The sequence below is a fragment of the Salarias fasciatus genome, chromosome 12 (assembly GCF_902148845.1).
Source record: "Salarias fasciatus chromosome 12, fSalaFa1.1, whole genome shotgun sequence".
NCBI classification, from domain to species: domain Eukaryota; kingdom Metazoa; phylum Chordata; class Actinopteri; order Blenniiformes; family Blenniidae; genus Salarias; species Salarias fasciatus.
Genome location: NC_043756.1, coordinates 10290581 through 10316298, shown reverse-complemented (window position 1 = coordinate 10316298; position 25718 = coordinate 10290581). Strand labels below are relative to the sequence as shown.

Below are 25718 nucleotides of genomic sequence, written 5' to 3'. Positions count from 1 at the left end.
TTATATCCTGAAGAAAAATGAAGATTGTATCAAACAAAATTCTAACTGCATGGTCACAAACCATCATAAATTATGGAGTGCAGAAAGATCACACATACGGTTCACACGCAGAGGAAGAATATGAAGTTGTTTTTAAGTTTGATTCTAAAATACTCCATCTCCCCATCATAAATAACAAAACATGGAGACATTTGGAAAAAAAAGAAACACTGAGTTACACACAGAATTGCACAAAATTGTGACTGATATTTCACAGTGAGGGCAGATTTTTGGGACACATTGCAATCAAAACATACATCACTGTTCTTTCCAACCATGTTATTTGATATTTTCTTTCAGGAATCAAAAGAAAGTATGCTGACACCAATGTCTTTACACTCACCGGCTCAAAAAAATAAAATATATATATATATATATATATATATAAACTTCAACTATCTACAATGATCACACAGTCCCATCTTGTCCCAGGCAAACAAATCCAAGCTCTCCATTTCCCAGAACTGATTTCTGCAGATGTGCTCCGAAAAGATGAAATGCGTCGGATGCAGCACAGAAAAGCACAGAGAGTTCGTCTCAGGCGTGCGTATAAAGAGAGAGGCACCCTCTCCAGCACTCTTTTTGTTTCCTGTCCTTTCTCTCATGTTTTTATGCACGCGCACATGCAAATGTGCATGATACAGGACATGTGCAAACCCAAATATACCTACAAATGTGCAAACAGATATACGCACTCTCTACCAGGAGAGCTGCTAGCGCATATTATAAGCAAACATTTCATGATAACATAATAAAAAAAAAAAAAAAATCCTAAATATTGTCATTGAGCAACAGTTTCATTGGATGGTTGTGTTTCCGTCTGGGCCGGATCTGCTTCTGCCTCTTCAGCTTCAGGAGGGTCCTGTGGTTCCAAGGTGCAGCAGCAGGAAAAGAAAGCTGTCTGAAGTTCCTCCACTATTGCCTTCTCTCCGTCTTCCAGCTCAGCATCATCTGCCATCTCCCACCTGGAAGGTATTGAGACATAGAACGTCAGCCGTTTCAGTTTGACAAAAACAACAACAAAACAAAAACAATGCAACCTTGTTAATGTGTCTCTTATGTGCAGAGGTTAAGAAAGTAATGAGCATGAGTATAGCACATACGTATCTAATCAAAGAAATACTCATAGAAGACAGAAAACATGCTATATTTTCCTTTTTTACTCGACATGTTCCCCTTCTATCCCAGAGTGCAGCTGCTGAGGGTCAGAGGTTTTGTTCAGGGACCCACAGTGCTAAAATGCAAACCTCCAAACAAAACTTTGCTCCTATAACCTTGAAGCCACCACTGCTTCAAAGAGTACCACAAAATACTACTTAAACAGTACATATCAATCGGATTATTTGTCATTACTCTGCCTATTTGTTACCTTGATGTATGAGGATCGTGCCAGCACATCACTACATCAATATAATGTTCGACTTCACTCGTTTGTTATATTACTCACTTCACAAATAAACAAACAAGCACACACACTGTTGCCATGCCGGGTGGGAACGTTACACTTAACCCTAACTTAGCCCCGACCGCAGCCTGACGACTAAACCGGTCTTCACCTAAAAAAACCTATTGATTTTCTTAATGGGGGCCACCGCATTTATCCCCACGGTGAAATGAATCCTCGTGGGTCAGTGTGCCGTCATGTTTACTCCCCGGCGGTGTAGAACAACGAGACGGCACACGCACACGTCCAAGGCTCTGAAAGCCACATTTTTTCTCCTTAAGTTCTCATATGGGAGTCGTCTTCTGTTTCCTTTTTTTTTTTTTTTTCCTGCCGTGTGGCAGTTTGTGCTCCTGTGATACTCCGTCACACAGTTACAGACACACACCTCTAGGTATCTACACACACACACACCGAGGACTCCAGGAACGCTCCAGGAAACACTAAAGTTAAAGAAGAAGACTGAATCTTTAGCTTCTCTGGATTCTGACTCTGGTTGGAGCTTCGTCACGGAGCGGCTGCACAACCATCCCAGTCAAAGAGACTCATTTTTACGGAGGAAACCGCTCCACATATAATTTTGCAGGTCTGTCTTGTTTAATCGCTTCTGCGGTGTGTCCCCCCCACCATCACATTTTGTAATTCTTCAAGCTCCAGGGTGGATGGAGGGCTTCAATATGAAGACATCAAGGGCAGTCGTGTTGTAATTCACTCTCAGTATTTCAATTGAATCCCTTGACGAGTGACTGTGGTCAATCAAATCCGTATAGAGAGCATGCTGAAGGGTGTCTTTGAGCCGCCGCATCACACTCCCTCCAAAGAAGAATTATATCTGTCTGACTGCAAATGATTGCATTTTCATTGCAATCTCTGCGTTTTCTTTTATCCCGGGCCGCCCTCCCCTCCGATTTCTCACTGTATCTTCAAACACGTGGCTCGTAGTCGTGCGTGTGCGAAGCGTACATGTGTGTGTCGGGGAGGAAGACGAGGGGGCAAAACGATGAGTGCATCCTGCATGTGTTTCATGCATACTAAGAAGGCCGCTTCTCAATGCACTTTGATGAAGTTAAAGCCTGTGTCAGAGCAAGTATCTGGACAAATCAGACATCCTCTTTCTCCATTTCCCCACCACTGTCAGTGTGGTAATTACCTCGTGCTCGGGGAGGATCTGTTTATGTAAATGACAGATAGGTTGACTCTCTATGATGCTATTGTCTCTCCACAGAAAAGTTTGGTTTCTCTTGCCTTGTTTCACTGGGAAATTTTGGTGTTAGCCTCTATCTTTGGATTTATCACAGTGTGGATGGACGATCTCTCAAAAGAGACGAGCGAACGAAGGCAAGTTATCACTAAATATTGTTTTCTGTGACATAAAATTAAAAGTCAGTCCCACCAAATAAGCATAATGTGAAACCAATACTCGCAGAAACAAAACAATACAAATGTCATACTGTGAGCAGCAAGGGAGCGACAAAAAGAAAGCTGGAGGAACGGCAGCCAATAAAGGAGGGAGAGCGATAGAGGAAGGAAGACAGGAAGGTACGCTAAAGGTTTTTCAATGTTTAATTTTCAAATAGGATTAAGCAGAATGACATTTAGCTGAAGGTTACAGGCTCAGCATTGTCTTAGCTGATATTGATATGCAGGAGGCGCCCTGCTTGTCACTGGGACAAACACTGTTGATGAATGAGAAGCCTTTCCCCTGGAAGGTGTTAAGTGCAAATTTGAAATGAGAGAGAGAGTGAGAGAGAGAGAGAGAGAGAGAGAGAGAGAGAGAGAGAGAGAGAGAGAGAGAGAGAGAGAGAGAGAGAGAGATTGAATTACTACAACAGTTGCCATGTAAAGTGTCACGAGATAGTGTTGCCAATAGTGTAAATTGTTCTGTAAAGTATAGGTTGCATATTTGTTGGGGCTGGTTGATCTCATGCTGAAAATGAGGTGGAAAAGGGGAAAAAAAAAAAAAAATCACACAACCTTCCTTCCTTGCTGTGTGTATCTAATTTCAACAACTACAACACAACAACGCTTCTTAGAAATGCATAAGTAGGCTAAAGTTGACAGTAACTTCACTGTATCCTCATTTCTGCAAGTTTTCCCCCGGAATTTACATCTTAATAAGGGGAGTCTTACCCTTTAATTCTTATGGGCTCTGCTCATTTCTCATGCATTAATACTGGAGCTGCTGACTTGGCTCTTCCTCTGAATACAGAATAGGACACACATATTAAGACTCATATATTTACAGGATTGATGCCACGGGAGATTGTCTGAGAGTGAGATGAAAAGGCTGGCTCAGTTATATTTCAATGTGAACATCAATGTAAGCTGTCCTAATCATGGGATGATGCAGGCGCAAGACAGAGAGCATCCATCCTGATTTTCAGCCCCATAATGAGTAGTGATGTTCAACAAATTAAGAGCATAAGCCGTGCTCAGAGATCGTCAGGCAATCAACATAGTTACGAAATCTCACTCAAAACACAATGGAGATGAAAGTTTGATATTCAGCTTTGGCAGGACTGCCTTCTGGAAATGAAGAATTACAAAAAAGGAGATGCAAATGCTCACACATACCCACAAAAAAAAAAAAAAAAAAATATCAGTGAAGAATGAAAAAAAAAAAAAAAAGATGAGCAGCAACAGAAAAGAGGCAGGACAAGTATAGAGTGTGTTAAAGGAAGTGTGTAAAAAGACAGAGTGGCTGAGAGATCACGGGAGACAGTGGCCAGTGGTTTCGTGTGCAGCTGTCAGCGGGCTGAGTGGTTTCTCTCAGAGCGGTGGGTGTTTGTGCTGCACAGGGTGCCCTGCCCGCTCTGCCACTGGGACCTCTGTTTGTTTAAAAGGCTCGCCTGTCAAACAGAGAGCGCCACCGACAGCCAGACACTCAGCTAAATGACTCTGACAGCAGCCCTAATCAGAGGCTTTGCACATTGCCGCGGGGCCTGGAGGATCCATCATAACCCAAGCCTAAATATTTAAAGTGCTAAACTTTCCAAAGGTCAGGCCTTTCCATGCACGCCAGGGCGACATGTGTCAGGGAAGTAGGAAGCGAGACGCAGAGCAAGAGACGGACACGAAAAAAAAAAAAGAGAGAGACGGTTAAATGTCCCCGATCATTTTTCAGGCTTGTGAGATCCACTCTGAGCGTCACACCCTCAGCCTCAGGAACTGTGTGCCAAACTGACACAGTTTTAGTTCTCAAACATGCAATCTGGGGTTAGAACTTGTAATTAGTGTGAAACTTTAATTTGACAAGATTTTATGTCAAAAAAAGAAAAAGAAAAAAAACCCTCTAAGCAATTCTCATGTAAAGGTGGATGGACTTTAGGACAATAAAAAAATCCCACCTCACCAACATCAGCGAGTGAGCCGTCTTCCCAGTGTGAGATGAACTCACAAAAGATGGATGAACTTGTCCGGCTACCACTACCTGACCAGAATGCCGGAAAACCCGAGCAGCGTTTTTCTTCCGGCTGCTGTCGGAGTTCAGTTTCTGAGGTTGGATGTTTAAAGGTGAGGGTTAAAGGTGAGGTCAGAGGATGAATGTACAGTAGAGTAATATCTGTATGTCCTCCATGGACTCCGCAATCCAACTTATTTTATTCTTGTGCAGTGTTAGTTTGCTCTACTGTACAGGATATTCTCAGAAATTCAGAGAATTTGAACAAAACATTACAGAAAGGAAAAAGGGAACTCCTGAAAGTTGGCAGTGTCGACATTGTGTTGTATAATTTTTGAATAATATCAGTTTGATTTCAATTTACAAAACCTTGATTCCAAAATGTTTGGATAATGTGTTAAACATTAATAAAACATATAAAATGAATTGAAAATCTCATGAATTCATATTTTAGTCACAATGCATCACAGACAACATAGAATATCTTTTACATTTCATGGAAATATGTGTTCATTTTCTGTTTGTGGCTGTTTATCATTGTGTAGCGTCTCTTCTCCTTGTAATACCCGTAAAGGTCAATGAAATTTTCTCTCCTTCTCTGGTCTAGACTCCTACTACAGATTGGTGATCCTGTTTAGTTCACACAGATTTCACAAACAACAATAGAATGGCAATCTAAACCAAAAAAAAAAAAAGGTAAATAAGTAAGAAACTATATCATGAGCTCATAATTGAGGTTGTACATTAGAAGCGAGTTCAGACGGGGTGACTGATGTGTTCACAATACGGGGCAGGAGGGCTCTATTTCTTTGACTCGATTTCCATTGAGAAGCAAACATCCAATTCAATTTAGATATGTGCCTGTGCCGGGCTATAAGCTAGAGGGAGATTGTAACTGACAGCCATTGGACAGCTGGCTGGATTTGAATATTGACGAGACAGAGACTTGACAGAAGGGATTATGCTCTACCTTCTGACTTACTAGCCGCTACACTGATCCATTCTATTGTCAGATCAACTCAGTGTCAGATCTACAGTATGTCCGTGCGGTGCGGCGATGCCACTCAGCATTAGACCCTACCTGAGATCCGTCTCAATACAAGCTGATGTCCACTCAAGAGCCACGAGAACATTTACTCAAACAACAAGGACAAAAATATGCGATATCAAAGCGAATCTGCTTCAAAGTAAACATCAGCTGGAAGCTTCCACTCAGCTGCTTTGTTCAACACAGACAAAAAAAACAAACTTACGGACATTATGTTTTTTTTTATTATTATAATCATTTTGATGAATACAAAATTAACATAGCAGCTCTTGACCTTGAACTTCAACCTTCCATCTCATCAAACTGTAAACTGACTCATTAAGGATTTTCAAAACGAGGACACTTCATCTTGACCCCAACACTGGACCAAGAATCTCTAGAAAAAAAAAAAGAAAAAAAAAAAGACTGAAATCTGAGGCAACTTTAAAAAGGTGAGGTCTGAATTATTTGAAAGGCATGCAGCGTAAAAAAAGATCTGAAAACACCGCAAAGACTAAACAAAGGCAAAAACAACAGATGATGCTAGAGGCTGTCTGGGATCCTTCTATGTCTGCATAAAATCTGTGTGTCTTCCCTGTTTCATCTCTCCCTCTTTTATTTTGATACTCACCTGTCTCATCTCCGCACACTTCCTCTTCCTGTCTGCCCTCCGTCTGTGCGTCTAATTGTCGTCAGTGTGTTTCACCTGAGTCTTCCCCTTCCCCTGCATGTATAACCTCCTTTCCCTCACGTGTCTGCTGTCAGATTGTCTTCACTCTCCGGTGTCGAGACATCCTGAAACTGCCCAGGTGAGATTGCACGTCCCCAAGAAGCCAAAGCAAGGTCGTCTCCCTCATTCCCTACTGGTTGGTTTTTACCAGTCAGCCATAGAGTCTCCTGATCAGAGGAGACCAGGAAGGATCTGCAGTGGGTGGTGCGGGTGTGGAGCAGAGACCTTTAATCTGAAACGGACTTCATCAGACTTCTATCCTAAAGCAGCCACATTTGTGACAAAGCGTTACAGTTTAATGATCTCCATTCTCCAATCTGCATTAATGTACGCAACAGTGGGGCTTTCTCTAAATGGTCATTTGCATGCGGTATTAACAGGCAGGCTCTCCCACCTCGCTCACACCCTCCCATCTCGAGGGCCAGTGAGTGCAGGTGAGTGCTCCGACGCATGATCAAAGGCCCCTCGGACAGATCTGTGGAGGCCCTTTGAAAGGACATCCACAGCTACACAAGCCGATATGGCTTTTACTTGCTTGAGCACAAACACACCCAGACTCACGGACACATGCACGCACACACACATGCAGAGAGAGAGAGAGAGAGAGACGCACGAACGCCGAACTTCAAACGCGCCGGAGTCTGCAACTCCAAAATCCAAGCAGCGATAAGCTCGGCACCTCAGAGGGTGCGAAGGGTGTTTTCCGTAAATCACCGCACACACCGAGTCCAAAAATAGTGCGAGAAAAGAGAAAGAGAAGGATGACTAGAGAAGTAACGTTTTGATGTTTCCATTAAATTCTGCTTGAGTTAATGTTGTACAGCACTCAGGGCTAAAAACATGGACAACTCTCCCTCTATATATGAAATATATATATATATAAAACTGACTGACATGACTTATGTAGCTAAAAATACAATATAACTGACACTTAAAAAACAGTCACACACAGATTCTGCCCATAATTGTCAATTTTTAGAGTTTAGTTAAACAAATAAAACATAAAGTGATAATTAATGAGTTTGAGAGGTGCTTGAAGGCAGATTTAGTTGCCTCCGCGCGGCGCCTAGAAAGCTGTTTCCTCCTGTTTTAAGCTTTTGTGCCGAGCTGATTTAATTGTCTACGAGCTTCAGTTTCATATCAAATGTACAGATGTGAACGTGGCATCAATGATTCCCAAAATCTGTTAGACTACTATAAATATTTTTCAGTTTCTCTGATGTTTTCTGTTAAATAGGCGCGTGCCACGCGTAGTGAAGGGACATTGTTTTTACGACAGTCTGAATTCTTTTTTTGTGAGTGAAAAAATGACTGAAAAACATATAAAATGAATCGTTTTGTTGAGCTGCTGGTTTTAGTCACGATGGCAGGAGTGGATCCAGCTTTTGCTGCTGAACGAATGTATACAAATAAACAAAAATGTTTGATTTCTAATAAACGCTGTTGCATTTAGAGTTGTATAAGCGACATTGTGTGTGTGTTTTTTTTTTTGTGGGCCAGGTTTGTGTGGAGGAATATGACTGCACATCGTGCAATCACATATTTCAAATCCCTCTGCATGGCTGTTTCCAGCTCCTCTCTCCAGTCATCCAGGGGGAAGTTTGTGTAAATTTGCAGTGGCTTAATTACTGAATAATTTAGACCATGCTCCAAATTAATGTAGACATTTCCATATTAATGTGTTTGCCTACCGATTCCACATTTATTTGTACTGTGGACAGGAGGGTAGCAATTATCACAGCATATCATAGCAGTTGTTCTGGTATTTCAGACATCATTAGGCTGCTTGTCCACCACAGTGTGACTGTGAGTACTGGCCTATAGGACACAGTTTGGTACATTCCTCAAATAGGCTCGCCATGCTTCTGTGGCCGAGATCTATCAGATCTCGCTCCAGTAGAATAAGGCGAGGGGCCTTGTTTATGTTCGACAAGGTGAGGGCCAATTTAGAAACCGTGCCGCTTGTGAATGCATTATTATGCGCTGTAAAAAAAAAAAAGGAAGAAAAAAAATCAGGACAACAACAAATAACCAAACAGCTGCCAAGTCTACACAAGTGTCTGCTGGTCAGTGCAGCCAGTCGCTGAGTGCTTCACACAGACGCCGAGTTCTGCATGTGTCCCACGAGGGTGACAGCTCTTTGCTACTCTTATCTTCCATTCTGACCCCCCCCCCTCCTCTTCCTCCCGCCTCACCTCTCCTTTCTTTTTCTTCCTTCTCTGTCTCCCAACTGTTTGGCTCTTGTTAGGAGCTTGGCTGAGCAGCCTGGCACCTTTCACTGAAACAGCACCCAAGAGGAAGTTGTGACACTGAGAAATGCGAGCATGTTGTGCTTATGTGTGTATGTGTGTGACCTCTCTCACTTGAGCTGCAGTAAATCACTGCAGCGAGGCCCTTCGTTAAGAAAGCCAACCTCCTTGGCACCTTTCAGCCATGTCCTCACTGTGACGGCCTGACACAGCCTCTCGGCAATTATTGCCAACAGCTAAAAATGCAATCCCAGAAATATTTTTGACCACTCTAATCCAACTAATTATCGACCATGTGGATGCAGACTGCGTTTCTGTTGTTAAAACGAGAATAAAATAATCATCTTTTTGAAAATTCATTCATTTCTCAGCATGACATACTATTTTTATTTATCCAAAATGGCTCATGACCACCTTCACCCTCCGTCTGTCATCAATCTCTCGCATGTTGCTGCTGTAACAGGAGGAGGCCGGGTTAGAGGGGTAGTCAGTGTGTCAGTCGTTCACCCCGGCACACCGGCAGGTAACTCCTAATGGCTTCGGTGAGTGTGTGGTTCGGTGGGATCAAACATTTCAGCTGGGGCAATCTGTCTTTCACCCCCAGCCAAAAAGAGGGAGACGGACTGGAGGAGACAAGGGGGAACATATATCTGTAGCCAAGAGATGTTAAAGAAAAAGAATGAGAGGCTCTCTGACCATCAGTACACAATAATCCATGTTCTCAAATGCAAAGGTAAAACACAAAGAGGACTAAACCCAAACAACAGGCCTGAACAGCCCTGCAGAGAATTAGGTTTCTGAGTCTTTACAGTTTCCCTTCATCCCACCCGTTTCCCTGATCGCTGCTTCTTATAAAAGCGCCAATCTTTTTTTAGAGCAGCGTGTGCAATCCATTTTCCTCTTCACAATATCAGGTTCATTCAATTAAATTTCATTCATTCATCTCAGAGTTCTCTTATAACATGCTGGTTTTGTCCTAAATAAACCCACCAGTCTCTCCTCCACCCTCTGTCTTCCCTCACAGTCCCACTCCACACATCACCCAGTAGTCCTCCAACTAAAGCTCACTTGTTGCTGTTATCAGGTCTTCCCGCCAGAATCCACCTAAACTTTCAACTCCGTGTTCTCCTCTGGAAAAAGCAGGTTTGCACATCTTCAGCTGTCTTCTGAGAATAATCATTAAAACCACACGAGCTATCTCGGTGCCTTGTGTCTGTATTTGGATCTACTCTCTTCAACTTTAACACCAGATGCATAAAATATAAGCCATGAATTAATGAACAAAGATGACTCAGATAAATAGTCTGTAGCTTTAGATATTTCCCGCCTCTCACACACAAGCACAAAACACTGAGAATGAGCATTCACTAAGAATCTCCCCACAGAACAGCCAACAGAGTCAAGAAAAACTTATTTGTTGTTACTGCGCCTCAATGTGCTCGCAAGGAAATATTCCATTACTTATTCAATCCTTTCTCTTTGTCATTTGTGCATATATGAACTGTAACATTTTCTGCGGAACGTTGAGAGCTGTGAAAGTGCAGCTTGCTCTCAGACAAAGGCCTCGCTCTCAGACACTGATCTGGCAAGACTTCAGTTCAAACCCAGCTTTGCAGAATTTCCACAGAAACTAGGAATAAATTGCACTTTTCAGCATATTCCACTTAAACGGAGTGCGCGCTGGTGAAGCTGCAAGTCTTGTTTATTTGATAACAACAGATTAAGACAAGAAAATGCTTCTGTGAAATTTACTGAAAGTTGTTTGAAAAGCTAAAGACGACGAGGCAGTTTATTAGATAAAACAGCATCCATTCATGCATCCAAGGACTCTTTTGATAGTGAAGCGACAGTGTTCCTTCCAGGTTTATGTTTGACCCCAAAGCAACGTCAGTCCCAGCTGGCACCAAGAGCCAGCTGGGGTAAACTCAAAATATTTTCTTCACAATAAGAAGAAATCAGGCTGATAATGTTATATCCAAAAATGGATCATAATGCACTAAAGCAGAAAACACAGCAGCAAAATATTTACTGAAGTATTGTGCAATAATCCAGAACACAAAATGAAAATTTCTGTAAAGAAAAACCATTGTGACACATTAACATTCCAAAATGGTTCTTTGAATAACACCAACGCTGACGTTTGGAAGTGTAGAAGAGAAACACTAAAGATAACAGACACCAGTTGGTGTGCAAGTCCTCAATGAATGCCAAACTGTAAATACAGCAGGATCCAAACTCTGTACATAATGACATTATTAGCTGCAGGCTCCCGTGGTGTGGCTGGGCCTGCAATGAACTGATTAGTCCGTGCAGACATTGATCTCACCTTTCTATGTTGTGCGTGTGTGTGTGTGTGTGTGTGTGGGCGCATGTGTGCATATTAGTCTTTGGCTGGGGGTGCTCTGTTATTGTCTATCAGATCAGGGCCTTGTTCTCTTACCATTTCAAACAGTTCATTTTCCACCATGCTAATGGCAGTTTTAGGGGGTTAAGGAGATAAATAAATCCTTGCTGTCACCTCATTTAAAATCAAATGCCACTTAATTATAGCTGTATGTGTTTTCAAACACTTTGCATAATTTATTGTTCTGCTCCGTCCTAATCTCCAGATCCTTATCGCATGTGCTCTATTTTACCCCCCTGTCCTTATAATAAAATTATAATGCTCCCTCTCACAGTTTTCCTTTCTCTTTTTTTTTTTTTTTTTTTTTTTTGCTGCCAACAGCAGTGTGAAAGAGATAAGGAAAGCGATGAAAAGACGTTTTTAAGTTGTGCCTCACCTTGTAGGGATTTGATGCTGCAAAGGTCTATTGTCAGCTCAGGAGAGCATACATGCACGCTCTCTCACACTTGGCACACAGCCCTCTGGCAGTGTTGCGTTTCTTACAAACAAAATACAAACATTGTCACGTTCGATGAAAAGAGCAGGGGTAACATCACCATTCATGATCTGGATGGAGGCACACATACCAGGAAAAAAACAAACAAAAAAAAAAACAAAAAAAAAAAGAACAAAAGCATGACATGTCGATTAGATTTTCACCCTTTATTTATGTGACTTAAAAAGTTCCCTTTTTTACATATCGACTGTACAGGCCTGTTCTTCTATTCCTTTGTCACACGAGTACGAGAGAAAGAACTGAGCACATTAGCGGCATTAGTGCCTGACTGCAACGAAGGTCATAAAGGGAAGCGAGGGGCACTAATACGGTACTTTACTGGCAGAGGCTGCCATCATCAACATTAAATGTCAGGTCGCATCCGTCATTCCTCTCCGAAGAAAGAAAATGGCGAAAACATACGGACTTGTCATGATGTTGATCATATATAAGACGCTTTTCTTTCAGTGATTCAGACAGCAGATCACAATGTGTAAAGTATTCCTCTTTGAAAAAGGCTTGATTTAGGCAAATTTTTATACTACACCTCAGAAAGGAGGAGGTACACTAATTGTATTGATTTACACAATTTTTTATCATTCAACTAAGCAATCCACAAGTAAAGCATTATAACTGCTTTGTTAGATATCACTAATTATGAGCAGAAACTCTAAATGTTGCTGATTCAAAGGCAAATCTGTAGCTCTTCAAAGATCCAGACATTTCAAACTAATCCAGGATATAAACTGTGTAATATGTAACAGATGTTTGCCTCTACATAAATAAACTCAAACACTTGTATCAATAAACAAAATAATTGCTGATTTAGAAATTTCTTAAAATAAAGTCAATTAATTAAAGAAAAAAGAGCCGTCCACATGCGGAGAATGTATATGAGGTCTTGGGCTTCGCTGGGATGAAGTAGCTGTTGTAACAGAGTAATGGATGGCAGGAGCATGCAGTTCTGCATCGTCTCCATGGCCCTTCCATCCTGGGTCAGTCAATGTACCAGACAGACTGGGGCTTAGTATATCACATAGATCCCACGGCTGGACAGCGCAGCAGACAGATACGAGTCAATAGGAGGGTACTGCTTTTGAATATTCACTGCAGAGTTCGGCGGCAGGCAGCATATTAATCGGCAACAGAGAAGTAAAGCTGCGGTCTTGAGTGCAGGTTTAAAAATAAAATCTCTATCATGAGAAAGTGAGAAGGGGAAGAAGTCAGAGTGGGCACGCATGATTTTGCAGTGGCGTTGGCTGTGGGTGAGAGGTGAGGTGGTCATCTCTTCGCTGAATGACTTAACAGCAGTGTTCCTTAAACAGACAAGTCTCAGGCTGAGTTCGCAACGGCGTAAAAGACTCGCCGCAAATAAAGTATAACTGTAGAATACAAACTTTAGATGGACACTGCACACTACATAATTACAATAAGTAGATTGTTTAGCCTCAGAAAACCATCAATCATATAGAGAACAGGTTTTCCAAACATATTCCCTATAGAGAAGCATAAAGATATTGCTATTGAGCTTTCAAAATGTCAGGGCAATGGAAACCCAGGCATTGTGCAATTACATAATGATTATTGCAAAACTTTCTCCCCCTCACTCAGTGTGGCTGTAATATGCAGTGGATGGCCATGGGGGTTCATTAGTGGGAACAGGCTGCTGTTGAAAAGCTCCAGTTTCACCTCTGATCCCAGCTAATGTGATTTGGACCTGAGATTGGTAGTGGAGAGATTAGATGCTAGCTCACCGCAGGGTGGGAACCAGAGAAGGAGACATACATCAATGTTGTTTGCTTTCAAAATCAAACGTCTTCTCACCTCTAATTTGCTCTGAAGCATCTGCAAAAAAAAAAAAAAAAAAAAAAAAAAAAAGTGTCTAGGAAGCATTCGTAGTCTAATTTGTTTTCCAGCAATAGAGAATTGCCGCAGCTGAGGGGGTGCTCGCTAATTCACTAAAGCTACATTCTGGAGTGCATGATTTGGGCTTTCATGACAAATCAATTGGTTTGGTGTGGGCAGAATCGCAGATCCGAGAATCAGTTTCAGATGACAACTGTGTTAGCATTTCCCCCCCATTACCCCGTGGCTTACCCCTGTGGCCTGTGGTGCCAGTTGTAATATCAACCTACTCCTTCTTTCATTTCCTTTTCATTAAGCCTCCACTTTCTCTGTCACTTCTTAACCTCGTGCATTCAACCCCTTTTACCTTGGTCCATATACTGCTTTTGCCCAATCCATCTCCTCCATCATGTCTCCACCTCTCTCCCTTCTCCTCTCTCATTAGGTCATAGTTGTGGTGATTTGTCAGAGCGGCTGTGTTGATTAATAGTCCAGCGGAGCCCCTATATTTGGGGGGCTGTCAGCGGGGCTCCAGAATGCCAGGGCCGCCCTGCTGAGCTCCCTCACCACCCAGGTGGCCCCATTTGGGCTAAATGAGCTGTGAAGGGTCCCGGCTATGCCCGCCTGCCCCACACTAAGATCTTGCGCACATGCAGACACAGTGACAAAAAAAAAAAAAAAAAAAAAAAAAAAAAAGTCACAAACACATGTGGGTACACACACACTCACGCACACGCACAGACACATTCAAGATGCAAGCACACTCACGTACTCAACACCCTGGCTCTCACTGCCACGCACCCCTGCGTTCCCACATGATTTGTCACACTCCATCAATAGACAATAAGTTACTGCCACTTCAGCCTGTCAATGGGCCCTGTCTCCAGCAGACCCCTCTGTGCTGTCTCCGAGTCTGGAGGAGTTGGGGGTAGGGTGGGACAGGCAGAAAACGTTGAGGGTGTAGTCACCGGGTGTGATGAAGGAAGGAAGAGGGTGAAAGTGTATAAGGGGAAGGGGGATACCAGATGTGCGTGCGAGTAAAAAAAAAAACAAAAAAAAAAAAAAACAGGCAGATGGACAAAAAGAAAGAGAGAGGATGTTGGAGATATTAGACAAATTACTTTGCTATGCAACCCGCATCCCAGCGGAGGGCCCACAGACCTCGTCCTGGTGCACAGGCAAGTAGCCAGGTTGAAGTGAATGAGCGGCTGAGCCTGCATGTGTTTCCATGTGTGCGGAGTAACACGGTTCAGCTGCTCCGAGCCAATTGCCCGGCCTTGGGAGTCAGAGGCGGGATGTGTGCATGAATGCGTGTGAAAGTGAACGCCCCTCTTTGCAGGATTATTTTTGTTCCCCCTATAGTGGGAGGGGAAGACCTTGGTGAATGAGATCATTCTGCCATATTTGCGCGCACGCACGCGCGCACACAAGACCAACAAACACGCACGGGCACACACGCCCCCTCGATGATTCAATCTGATGATGGGTATTGGATGGGAATCCGGAATCTGTGAAGGTCAGAAAAAGTCTGAACAATAACATCCACGACTGCAGGCTACTGCCACCGTCTCAACTCCTCCACTGTCATTACTGCTGGCCGGCTCGCTCTCATTATCAACTTACTTCATCAAATACACTTCATTATCAGCTTGTCCTTAACAGACAGATGGGATGGACCCCGCAGCAAATGACAGAGTAACTGGTATAAAGTGATTCCTTTTAAAGACTCTTCAATGAACGGGTCATAACACATATAGTCCTCTGCTATTAGTTTATCTGTGATTTACACTTGATTGGACATCTGGAGGAAGAAAAAAGTGGTATGTTTCTTCAGAAAATACTGTTTAATTGTACCAATGGCTATGCATTATAATTACATCTGAAGTGATTATAGTCATTATGAAGTCGTTATTTCTGAGACTGTTGAACATATGAAAGGCGGATGGATACACTGGCTGAATAGACAGCTGTTACTGAAGATGTAAGTAACAGACAGCCCTATCATGCTGGCAATATGGACGACCATGAAATTAAGACTCAACGTATAGTAATTACAATGACAATGAGCTTTGTTCGAAGTGTCAAGTATCAATCTAACACTTGCCAGGCAGCTTTCATATCATAGCTAATAGGCAGTTGGTGAGCCGGGCCGATGCCAACCGCTGAACCAAGCTATTCATAAGCTGGCCCTTGTCATTGTGCTTCGCTTTTGATGTAACAGTAACGCGCCCAGCAGATACATGTGCCCCCATGCAAATGAGTGCATTATAGCAGACCTCGCGGAGCGGAGTGTGGCCAATAAATTCAGCCAGGGTGAGAAATGTAGCCTTTACCATGCGTGTCCAACCCCATCTATTTAACCTAATTACACACACCATACCAGGTAATAAAAGTCTGCATGCCATCAATTCTGACATCTCATCCAGGGCACTGCAAGAAATGTCTATTAGGATCTATAAATCCTCAGGATAGTGATCTTCTTTAGGGGTAAAGTCTGCGACAATATGTCTCTGTGGGCGGCTGATTTTCCCCCTGAATGTTTGCGTGTGAGAAGGAGACTCCCACACACTTAGAAAGGGCATATCAGGAATGTGTTTTTAAGTATATCTGCTGGCCCTTGCACTGGGGTGCACAGGTGAGGGAAGGCAGCCACCCTCATGCCGCCTATGCTGTAAGTCAGCCTCGGGATGCAGGAGGTGCCGCGCGAACCGATGAACTCCCCAGTGGAGTTCAACCACCCGTGTCCCCTTTATTGGCGTTAATCCAAAGCGGGGAGACAAAACAACAAATAGCTGATTCAGACAGCGGTAAAACATGTGAGAAATCGGGGTTTTGGCTTGCTGGTTTTCTTATCCAGGTGTTTCATGTCACTCGCTGACAGGCCCGTCACGCCTTAGGCCAGGCGGATCATGGCTGCAGGTACTTTCACTTTCCAATGTCACGCCTTGAGCTTAGGAAAACAGCGCAGCATCGCCGAATGGACACAGCCAGTGCCTTCGCCACAGATGGCTGGATAAATAGATGTGGTCACAGTAGCTTCACTTGCGCTCTCTTCCCTTTTGTCTGCCGCACACCTGAGTGTATGCCTGACCCCCCACCTGAGGATGTAAATTCATGAATGAGAGCAGGAAATAGTAAAGCATCGCATGGAAGAAAGGCAAGAACGACAGGAGAGGGAAAACAAGTCACAGAGAGGTGATGAAAGCTATCCTTGGAAGAGAACAGTATGAAAACCTTCAACTTTTCACCTCGTTGGTCAATTTGCGAAACAAGGATCAATCAGGTCACAATAGTAGCCTTACATGAGGAAGCATATTCATTAAGTACACTCAGTCTTTGGCAACTAACATGAGGTTGTTGGTTGTAACTTGGTGTTCTTGGGGATTGCGGATTAGTACAGTTACATTTCCACAACAACGTTCAAAAAGCTGCGACGCAAGTCTGCTTTCGCCTCACCCTCCCCATCCGTCTTTCTCTTTCACAGACAATATTCGCACAAGCATATTATCCAGCACAGCCCCGATTTCCTGCCGCAAGAAAAAAGAAAACAGAAAATAAATAAATAAATAGAAGGATAACCACACCTGGATTCCCACTCCAAGATGTCATCCATGGAATTCAGCAGCAAAGCTAATCCATCAAACTCTCTTGAAAGAAGTGTGTAGGTGTGTGTATTTTCTATTAAAAAGGATTACTCCATTACCAAAACAAACCCATTTTAAAAGCCAGGCTTAGAATATGCGGTTTGGTAAATTGATTTCTGACAGATTTATCTCACCTAAAACATGAGACGGCGCTGGTTTTTGGATCAGCGCGGGCTTTGCGTCACAAACAATTACCGTTTCGTACAGCCGCCAAAGAAAAGATGGCGCATTCGCAGCAGCTGGTGTCAGAACATCAGACCACTGTGGCCCCTATCACCGTAGAAAACACTAATTGGTCGTGATTGATAGGGGGCTTTGAGGAGAGGGGGGCATGTGTCTCACTGCACTTTATGCTAAAAAAAGAAAAAAAAAAAGGGAACCCTGCCATATTCGCACACAAACACATTTGCACAAGCTTACAGATATGAAAAGACTCTCTCGCATATAGAGGGGGTTTTTTTTCTTTTTTTTTATGAACATACAAACTACAATACCGGTTAAATGCTGATTTGCTGTCAGTTTATAAAAATTATGCTTTTCTTCATAGTCACATATTTAGCGCATTGTGCCGCGACCCACTGCAGCGCTCCCAGCTTCAAAGCTACTCCGGTGCAATTGTTGCCTCAGCCACCTATTATAAACAACACATTTTTAGAGAAAAGACTGTAATTGTGCAAAAGTGTGGCACAAATAGCTTTGTAACATTACTGTATGCCTTTCTTCAATGCAACCCATACACAGGACCCTGAAAGCTCTCGCCAATTGAAGTTCAGCTTTCATCCAGCATAAAAGCTATGTTTGCAATTGAGCTTTGGTGCTATACCTTTTCTTGCCCCTTACCCCACCCTGTGTGCCATGTTTCATATGAGTGCACAGCCACAATGGCTTGAGTAATAGGCCCAGAATGCGTTTTACCTGAACAAAATCACAGTTTTTGTGGGTCATGTGGCAGTAACTTCAGGACCCGCACAACTCAGACTATCGCTCATACTAATTATTTTCCTTCTCTTTCTCTCCTTCTCTCTCCGTCTTTCTCTTCTTATAGCGAAACCGTTCTGTAGTGCTTCAGAGACCCATCATTTAGCATGACTCAATGCAGTGCATACACACAAGGGACAAAAAAAAAAAAGAAAGAAAAAGAGAAATGCACTGAAAAACAAAACACACAGGAGAGGAAGAGGGAGACACAGGTCAACCACTGAGCTTTTTCCTTGTTTGAAAATGTCAACATCAAGGAGAAGTGTCTCTCCATCATGGGGGCGTGCTGGTGGGCTGAAGATTGAATCGGGGTCCAGAGCCAAACAAGAGCAGTCCAAAATAGCGAGATGACTGCTTATGGCCTCATATGAGTTGAAGCTGTATGCTTTTAGTTCTTGTTTGTCGCTAAATACTTGTTTGTTTGCTGCATTACGCTCTAACTGGAGTGTATAATGGAAGAAAAGTGCTTCAATGTCACACATGCTTAAAAGTTTCGTGCAAAAAAAAATAAAAATCTTTCTATAACATCTTCTTACTTTGAATTTAAATGACAAACACCATCTTGCAGACCTCAACATCACTGATGATTTAGCCTGCATTAACAGCCGGAAAAGACACGGCCTCCCCTTCCAACTCTCACCTTCAGCTGACGTAACAGCCTTTGACATGTATCTACCATCGCATATGAAAGCATGTCGTGGGTGCGAGCGTGTGCGTACGTTCATGCATGTTCAGAAGTGTGAGCAGGCTGCAGACAGTGGCCACTGGGAAATCAAGGAGCACTTTGTCATGCATCCTTAAATGTGTGACACTGCGTCTCATGAGACAGCGCCTGATTGGTCTATGAGGCATCAACGGATGACGGGTGAGTGATGGCCTCGAGGGGATATAGCTTGTGTGAGAGTCGTGTCTCGCTGTGTGTGTGTGTGTGTGTGTGTGAGTGTGTGTGTGTTGGCTGGGGTTAGAGACACAGGACAGCACTGTGACATGTCTGGGTGGCACCCTGTCAAAGCCAGCTGGCAACGTGTCGTAATGCTGCCGTCAGGGAGTCACACGGCGCCGTAGTCTCAGATATCAAGATTCACATTGTTTGAACCCATATGCAAACTTCACTCGGAATAAACGGGGGGGAATCAGCCTCTGAATCACAAATAACTCCTCATATAATGATTTGTTGGACCTAAGATGCTATAATGAGTACATATCTAATTCAAGCTGTAAATGTTGCGCATATATTTAAGGCAACATAATACATTTCAGTCTGTGAATGACCTTCACTGGTTTAATTGTCAAAAAGAATCCACACCTATAATCAATGATCAAAAAAGTTACACTGTAAGTAAAGTTTTTTTTTCTTATTGATATTTATTGTTAAATTCTCTTTCACATTTTGGTGTAGTGATTTGTAGTCCAAAAATGTGTTTCTCTCATAGGTGGAAGTAACAAAGCACATGTTTTAGAGGTGAACCGGATTGAATGGCTGCTAACAGCTATGTATCTAAAAGTGCTTAAAAAAGAAGTAGTATTTCTTAAGGCTTTTTTAAGGAGGACACATGGTACTTCAACCTGAAGGTTTCTTGAATAACGGCACCTGCTATTGAGTAAAATCTAAGCATTAAAATGGTTGTACCAACTTTCATTACTCCCAGCAGATTTTCTACTGACAAGGTCACTTTGAGTATTTTAAAATGTTTAAAATGTCAGTTTTGGAAATCTGGAGGATGCCCGTCTTGCCCATCATCTGTGTTCTGATTGCACTGCGGTCTAATGAGACCACTGACGTATTATAAAGAAAGTATAATTACCTCTCTACTGAGGGAAGTTCCTCCTGTAAACAAGAGTATGTCAAAGAAAACAAAACAAAATATCACTAATTCTAACAACAAAAAACTACTTTCTCCTCTATTAAATTCAGACAAAGCAGAATTTCAAATGCAAAAAAGAACACAAAAAACTTTCTTACAACCAATGAAACAAGTATTTTGTTGTTATTGTTCTTTTTTGTGTGTCTAGTTAGAAGCCTTCAAAAATACTGCTGTTTGAGATAGGGGAATACACGTCTTCATTCCACTTTGGCTGCAGTAAACAGGTTTCAGAACATTTGTGGAAGAGAATAAAAGAACATCAACAAAATAAGCACACAAAATGGACATAGAATGAAAGGTAAATAAAGCTGCGGTAATCTGAGGTATTATAGGGCATATAATAATGCAACATCTCGACCTACGCTGAATAAAGCATGTCTGGTTTAGCTTTATTGCTGCATTAAAAAAAAATTGAAGCGGCGTCATCGTCCGCTGTATGAATCATGTGCGGCTGCTCTAAGGAAGAGCTGATATCTAAAACCAACAGGGGGCAGGCGTAATTACCGACATGTCCCTCATATTTACTATCTCTTAATAAGCTGCTGACATGGTGCAGACAATGGCTTGTCAGCGTTCTTCTGCCTTTATTTTTATTGTTCAGTTGTTGTGTTTTCATCAGTAGATAAGAACTGGCATGGAGTGAGGGAGCGTGTTTAACTTTGTCTTCCTGGTCTCGCTTGCTTCTGATCGATGTTGCCACCTCTTACCAGCAGAGAGGCAGAGGGGGGGGAGAGAGGGCGAGAGAGGCAGGGAGAGACAGAGCGACGGAGTGAGAGAGGAGGAGGATTTACGCTGGCACCGCATTTTTGTCCAATTAATAGATTGCCAGTGTGTTGCGTATTTTGCATGACAAAGGAGGGTAATATTAAACTGCCATTTGTAATGAAAATGCACTTTGCAAATTAAAAAGTGCAGAAACCCAATTTTTCCTACCTCTTTAGGAAATAAACAGTCCTTAACCAATTAAAGCGCATTGTAATAATTCTGTGATTTATTGCAGGTTGTTTAACTTTCAAAACTCAGCTAACCTATATTAAGGTCACAATCCATCATGTCTTGCATGGAGTGCGGTGGAGTAATAGCTGTTGTATTAGCTGCTTTTGATGATAGTATGAAAGAAGTATTAGCACTTGTCAACAAAACTGCTTACAACATAACATTAGCATGCATGAGCTGCGTCGCCTATTCATTATCTTGGCAGCTCAACACACGCGGTTACTGCCTCATACAACATTTTGCCAGGCCGAGAGCGCACGCACACTGTTTGGTTTTGAGATAGAGTGGTAACGTGCATGGGGCACGCTCTGGTTGCAGTGCAAACACACACCAGAAAGATGAAACAGTCTCTGTGACACACAAACCAGAGAGAAAGGATGTATTGAGAGAGAGAGAGAGAGAGAGAGAAGGAATGAGGAGGAAACAGAGAGATCACTCTCCATCTTTGCCTTGATCAGCCTCAGTTAAGCTTCAGTTTTTGTGTTAAAAGCACACCAAATGTCCAATAACTGACAGAAGAATGAAGAAAAAAAATAAAAGCAAAACAAAAACATACACACACAGAACCACAGAGATGAAATGGATGAATGCACCGAGGGTGACATAGAGTGCAATGTTATGAAAAAGCTACCCGCCTTTAGAGTTCAGCCTGGGCTTGAATGATGATTGGCAAGAAAAAGGATGTGCCGGAAGAGAAATGGAAAACAAAACAAAACAAAACAAAACAACATGGATACAAAACAAGCTAAGCAGTGGGGATAATATTTGTAGGGTTTGTTGAGGCAGATACAACGTGGAGAAAGCCACATAAGTAGTAACGGCTTTGAAAGACAGAAAGATGGACATGATGAAGGGGTTGAGAGTGGAAATGGAGAGAGAAAGAAAGAAAGCAGAAGCAGATGTAAACACACAGAGAAAGAGTTACGACTGAAGGGCACGGCAGGGTACCAGCCAGCCAGAGAAAGATGCAGAAATGCGGGGCGGTGTGACACGGTGACATTTGCCTCCACAAATGGGCTCTCTGGCTTTAGCCGCACAGTCTGGTGCGATGCCCCCCGACTGTGAGCCAAGAATGCACTTAGCTCAACAAGAGCAAATGAATAGCCCTGTTTTGACTTCTACCATTACACTCCTTCTCACTGATAGCTGGTGCTGGGCAGAGAGGGCCTTTGTTGAAGCACAGAGTTCCCTGCGTGTTTAAACACCCCTGCACCATGGTCTAATTAGTGTGTTAAATCAGCACTTGGATAATCTGTGGATTCAGTACTCAGCTCTTAATTCTGCTGTTTAGATTTATCTGCCTTGCTGCATTTGCAAGTGAAACACAGTTGAATGAGTTGGTACAGCCAACAATAAATGCACTGTGTAAAATTTACCAACTTTAAAAGCCAGGCACCATAAACAAATGTGAACCTGGAGTTTCCTGTTTTTTGAAAAAAACTGTGGGATGTTCTCACATGATCCGAAACACCCAGCCACGCTGTGTGCTTCCGATGAAGAGGAATGCGCTCATCCGCACAGCACGAGCCGCGCACACCTGACAGGCCTACAAACATGTCAACAACAGGCCGTTTAGCAGCCGAAGCCATCATGCCAGCGATTCAATAGAGCTAATTGCAAACGCTAAAGATTATCATATCCTAGGGCAGCGGTGGTGAACATCAGGCTTAGATTATTTATTTGTGCCTCGAAATCCATTCCAGACACATGTGATCGCCCCTAAAGGTAAAACACAGAAATGTTCTCCACTTGTTAGAATTAATCAGAAGTAGCTTAAGCATTTGTTGTTTTCATTCTAAGTTAATTATTGAAAACTCTTATGCTTGGGATATTCTCTTTTTTTCTTCCTGTTTATTGAACATGAATTTACTTTACTGCTGAAAAGAAACGATTAATTATTAGTGTGACATTCAAACACATGCTGTGTTTATACGTTGACGAACATTATCACACACAGACATGAAGGTGTTCTGACCGGTCCATTCATACTGATATCTGGTAACACAGTTACCATCAAGTCTCTGATTACCCGGTCCCTCAATCTACTTTGCATGTGTGGATATTCAAAGCTCTCTCTCTCTCTCTCTCTCTCTCCCTCCAGCTCCCCAATGATTATTCATGTGCATTTAACTCTCAAACAGCCTCTCATTAACTGTGGCACGCTGGGCCATACGTTGGGCCAAATTACGCAGCTCTGACATACACAAACCAGCAGGGGGGGGAGGGCGGGAGGGAGCAGAGTCGTTGGGATGAAAGGCCCGGCTCTTTACTTGGACCTCTCTAACCACAGATAATGGCTGCCAACGTCTCTGTATGGTCTTTTAAAGCAATCAGCACTTTCACTTTCAGAGGAGTGGGGTTGGCGGTGGGGGTAAAGAAGAAGGGGAGTGAGAGGCATCGGGAGAGGGAGGAGGAAAAAGAAAGGGTGAAGTGGTAAACACTGAGTCAGGACTGGACCCTCACCATTAAGTAGGCTGAAGGCAGGAAGGTGAGGAGAAATCAAAGTGGAAAACGTGGAGTGGGGATTTTCTTGACGATGCATTCGACTGGCATTGGAGTCAATTAGGTATTTGATTTTTTTTTTCTTTAACTTACAATAATCATCTTAATAAAGCATTTTATAAAGTGTCTATTTGATTGTTATAATTCAGGTATTGTTCACTTAAAGGTAGCACAGTGGTGTAAGAGTGATTTGAGGTTCTTGGTGACTCTCAGTTAGCTTCGTTAACCAGACCCGCCCACTCCTCATCCACATTTGGATTTTGGAGTTGAGCTCAGTCTGGGTAGGAGCCCATAGAGGGGGATTTCACTTGGTCGTGAAACGACTGAGCCAATCAGCGTTGCCGCTTTTTGTTTTCAAATTTTTTTGTCGAATTCCGGTGGCTAAACCGGAAGTGACGCTATCGCTGCGCGTATCGGAGATGATGGACTTTAACTTTAACCATCGTCTGAAAGCTGCAATAAGTAAAGTTACAGCCAAAACACCAAGAATTACAACAATCAATCAAGAGCAAGAGTCTGCGCCTGGTGAGTTTCTAACAGGAAAAGACGTTTTCACGTGTCTTTGCGCGTAGGGAAGCTAGAGCTAATGAGCTAATGCTAACCCTTAGAGAAGCGAACGCATTTTGATGACGTATTTGTTTTGAAGCGCTGATTGGCTGAAGTGCGCTGTCAGTCAAAGGAGAAACCGACACCCCCTGCAAGAAGTTTCTATGGGCTCCTATCCAGACTAAGCCCAACTCCAAATCCAAATGTGGATGAGGAGTGGGCCGGTCTGGTTTACGAGGCTAACTCTCAGTTGTCCGTAGGTGTGAATGTGAGTGTGTTTGTTTGTACTGTGATGGACTGGAAACCTTTTTCAGGTTTCCGTCAATATTTAATCAATACTTAAGTTGCAAAAATAACCCACTTAATACAAGTCTGTACACTTGAGATGTTTGAAATGAATCGCACAAATTAATTTAAAGGCGTGCTGAATTATTATAGTGATATAATGACTGACTCGCTCGGTCAAGTAAAGTTCATCGTTTCACCACAAAAGCCTCTTAAATTGCAGTGGCGATATGTTTAGGACTGTTATTACGAAAAGACAACATGCCGTCTACATGGTTTGATCGCCGCGTCTGAGTCGGACCACGCAGAATCCGCCCATATTCACCTCATCGTCTCTGTCAGCTGTCAAATAATCAATACGACGTGTGAGCGTGCCAGTTCAGTTGGCACGAGAGACACCAAAACCTCACTAGAACTGCACTCTCTTTGAAAGATGAGACAATACACTTTGGATGATGAGATATACTTCCTTCTTTCCATCATGTTGATACACACTGGTTAGTTTGATGAGCTCATACTTCCCAAGCCTGCGATCCCAAAGGTGAATATCCACGTCGAGGAGGTTCATGCAAATGGTTTTCCAATCATCCATCATCTGTTGGCTGTATCAGTATCCCAAACTCATTCACATGCACATTAGAGTGTGTGACAGCTCAAAGTCTGAAGGACATGAACTGTGCAGCTGTACAGAACGCCCAAGTTTGGAACGCTCACCTTCTAGTTTCATGTTGTAGAAAAAGGCAGATTTCCACTATAGCCTGAGAATGTGCTGTTCAACAATGGATCTGACAAAAACCTGATCGCTCTACAGATGTAAAGAAAACAAATTTTCAAAAAAAGTTGGAAAGTTGTGCTGCAGGATGCGACGGACACACATCATCCATATATCTGTCCGGACATAAGTAATAATAACACCATTTTTACATGTTTTGATGCAGATGTACTTTGGTTAAACTCTGTACACAGAAGTTGTTTTAAGATTTGACAGACACTCAGCATCAGACGGACTGGAATTGACATCAGGAGAAAAAAAAAAAATGAGTGAAATATCCCTGCTACAGATTTTATCAGGTTTTAAATGATTGAAAATCAAAGATGTCTGCTGAGTATGAAATGAAGGGATAAGGAAGAGTTATTGAATTTCCACAGCTAATAATGTCAACCAGACGATTACAAATATGCAAAAAAAAAAAGAAGTAAAACATGAAAATAGAGGTACAATGTAATTACAACTTGTTTAAAAGTGATAATGGCAACAATTATTTCTCTTGCCGCTACAGTTGCAGATGTAT

General features: G+C 42.6%; 1 protein-coding gene across 1 annotated transcript in view; it reads right to left on the bottom strand.

Moving 5' to 3' along the window:
- Nucleotides 1–820: 820 nt before the first annotated feature.
- kiaa0825 (KIAA0825 ortholog) overlaps nt 821–25718 on the bottom strand; it is a 105905-nt gene continuing 81007 nt past the window's right edge. The window contains exon 23 of the mRNA XM_030104892.1: nt 821–1004. Within this exon, the coding sequence (XP_029960752.1) occupies nt 821–1004 (184 nt within the window). The remainder of the gene's footprint in view (nt 1005–25718) is intronic.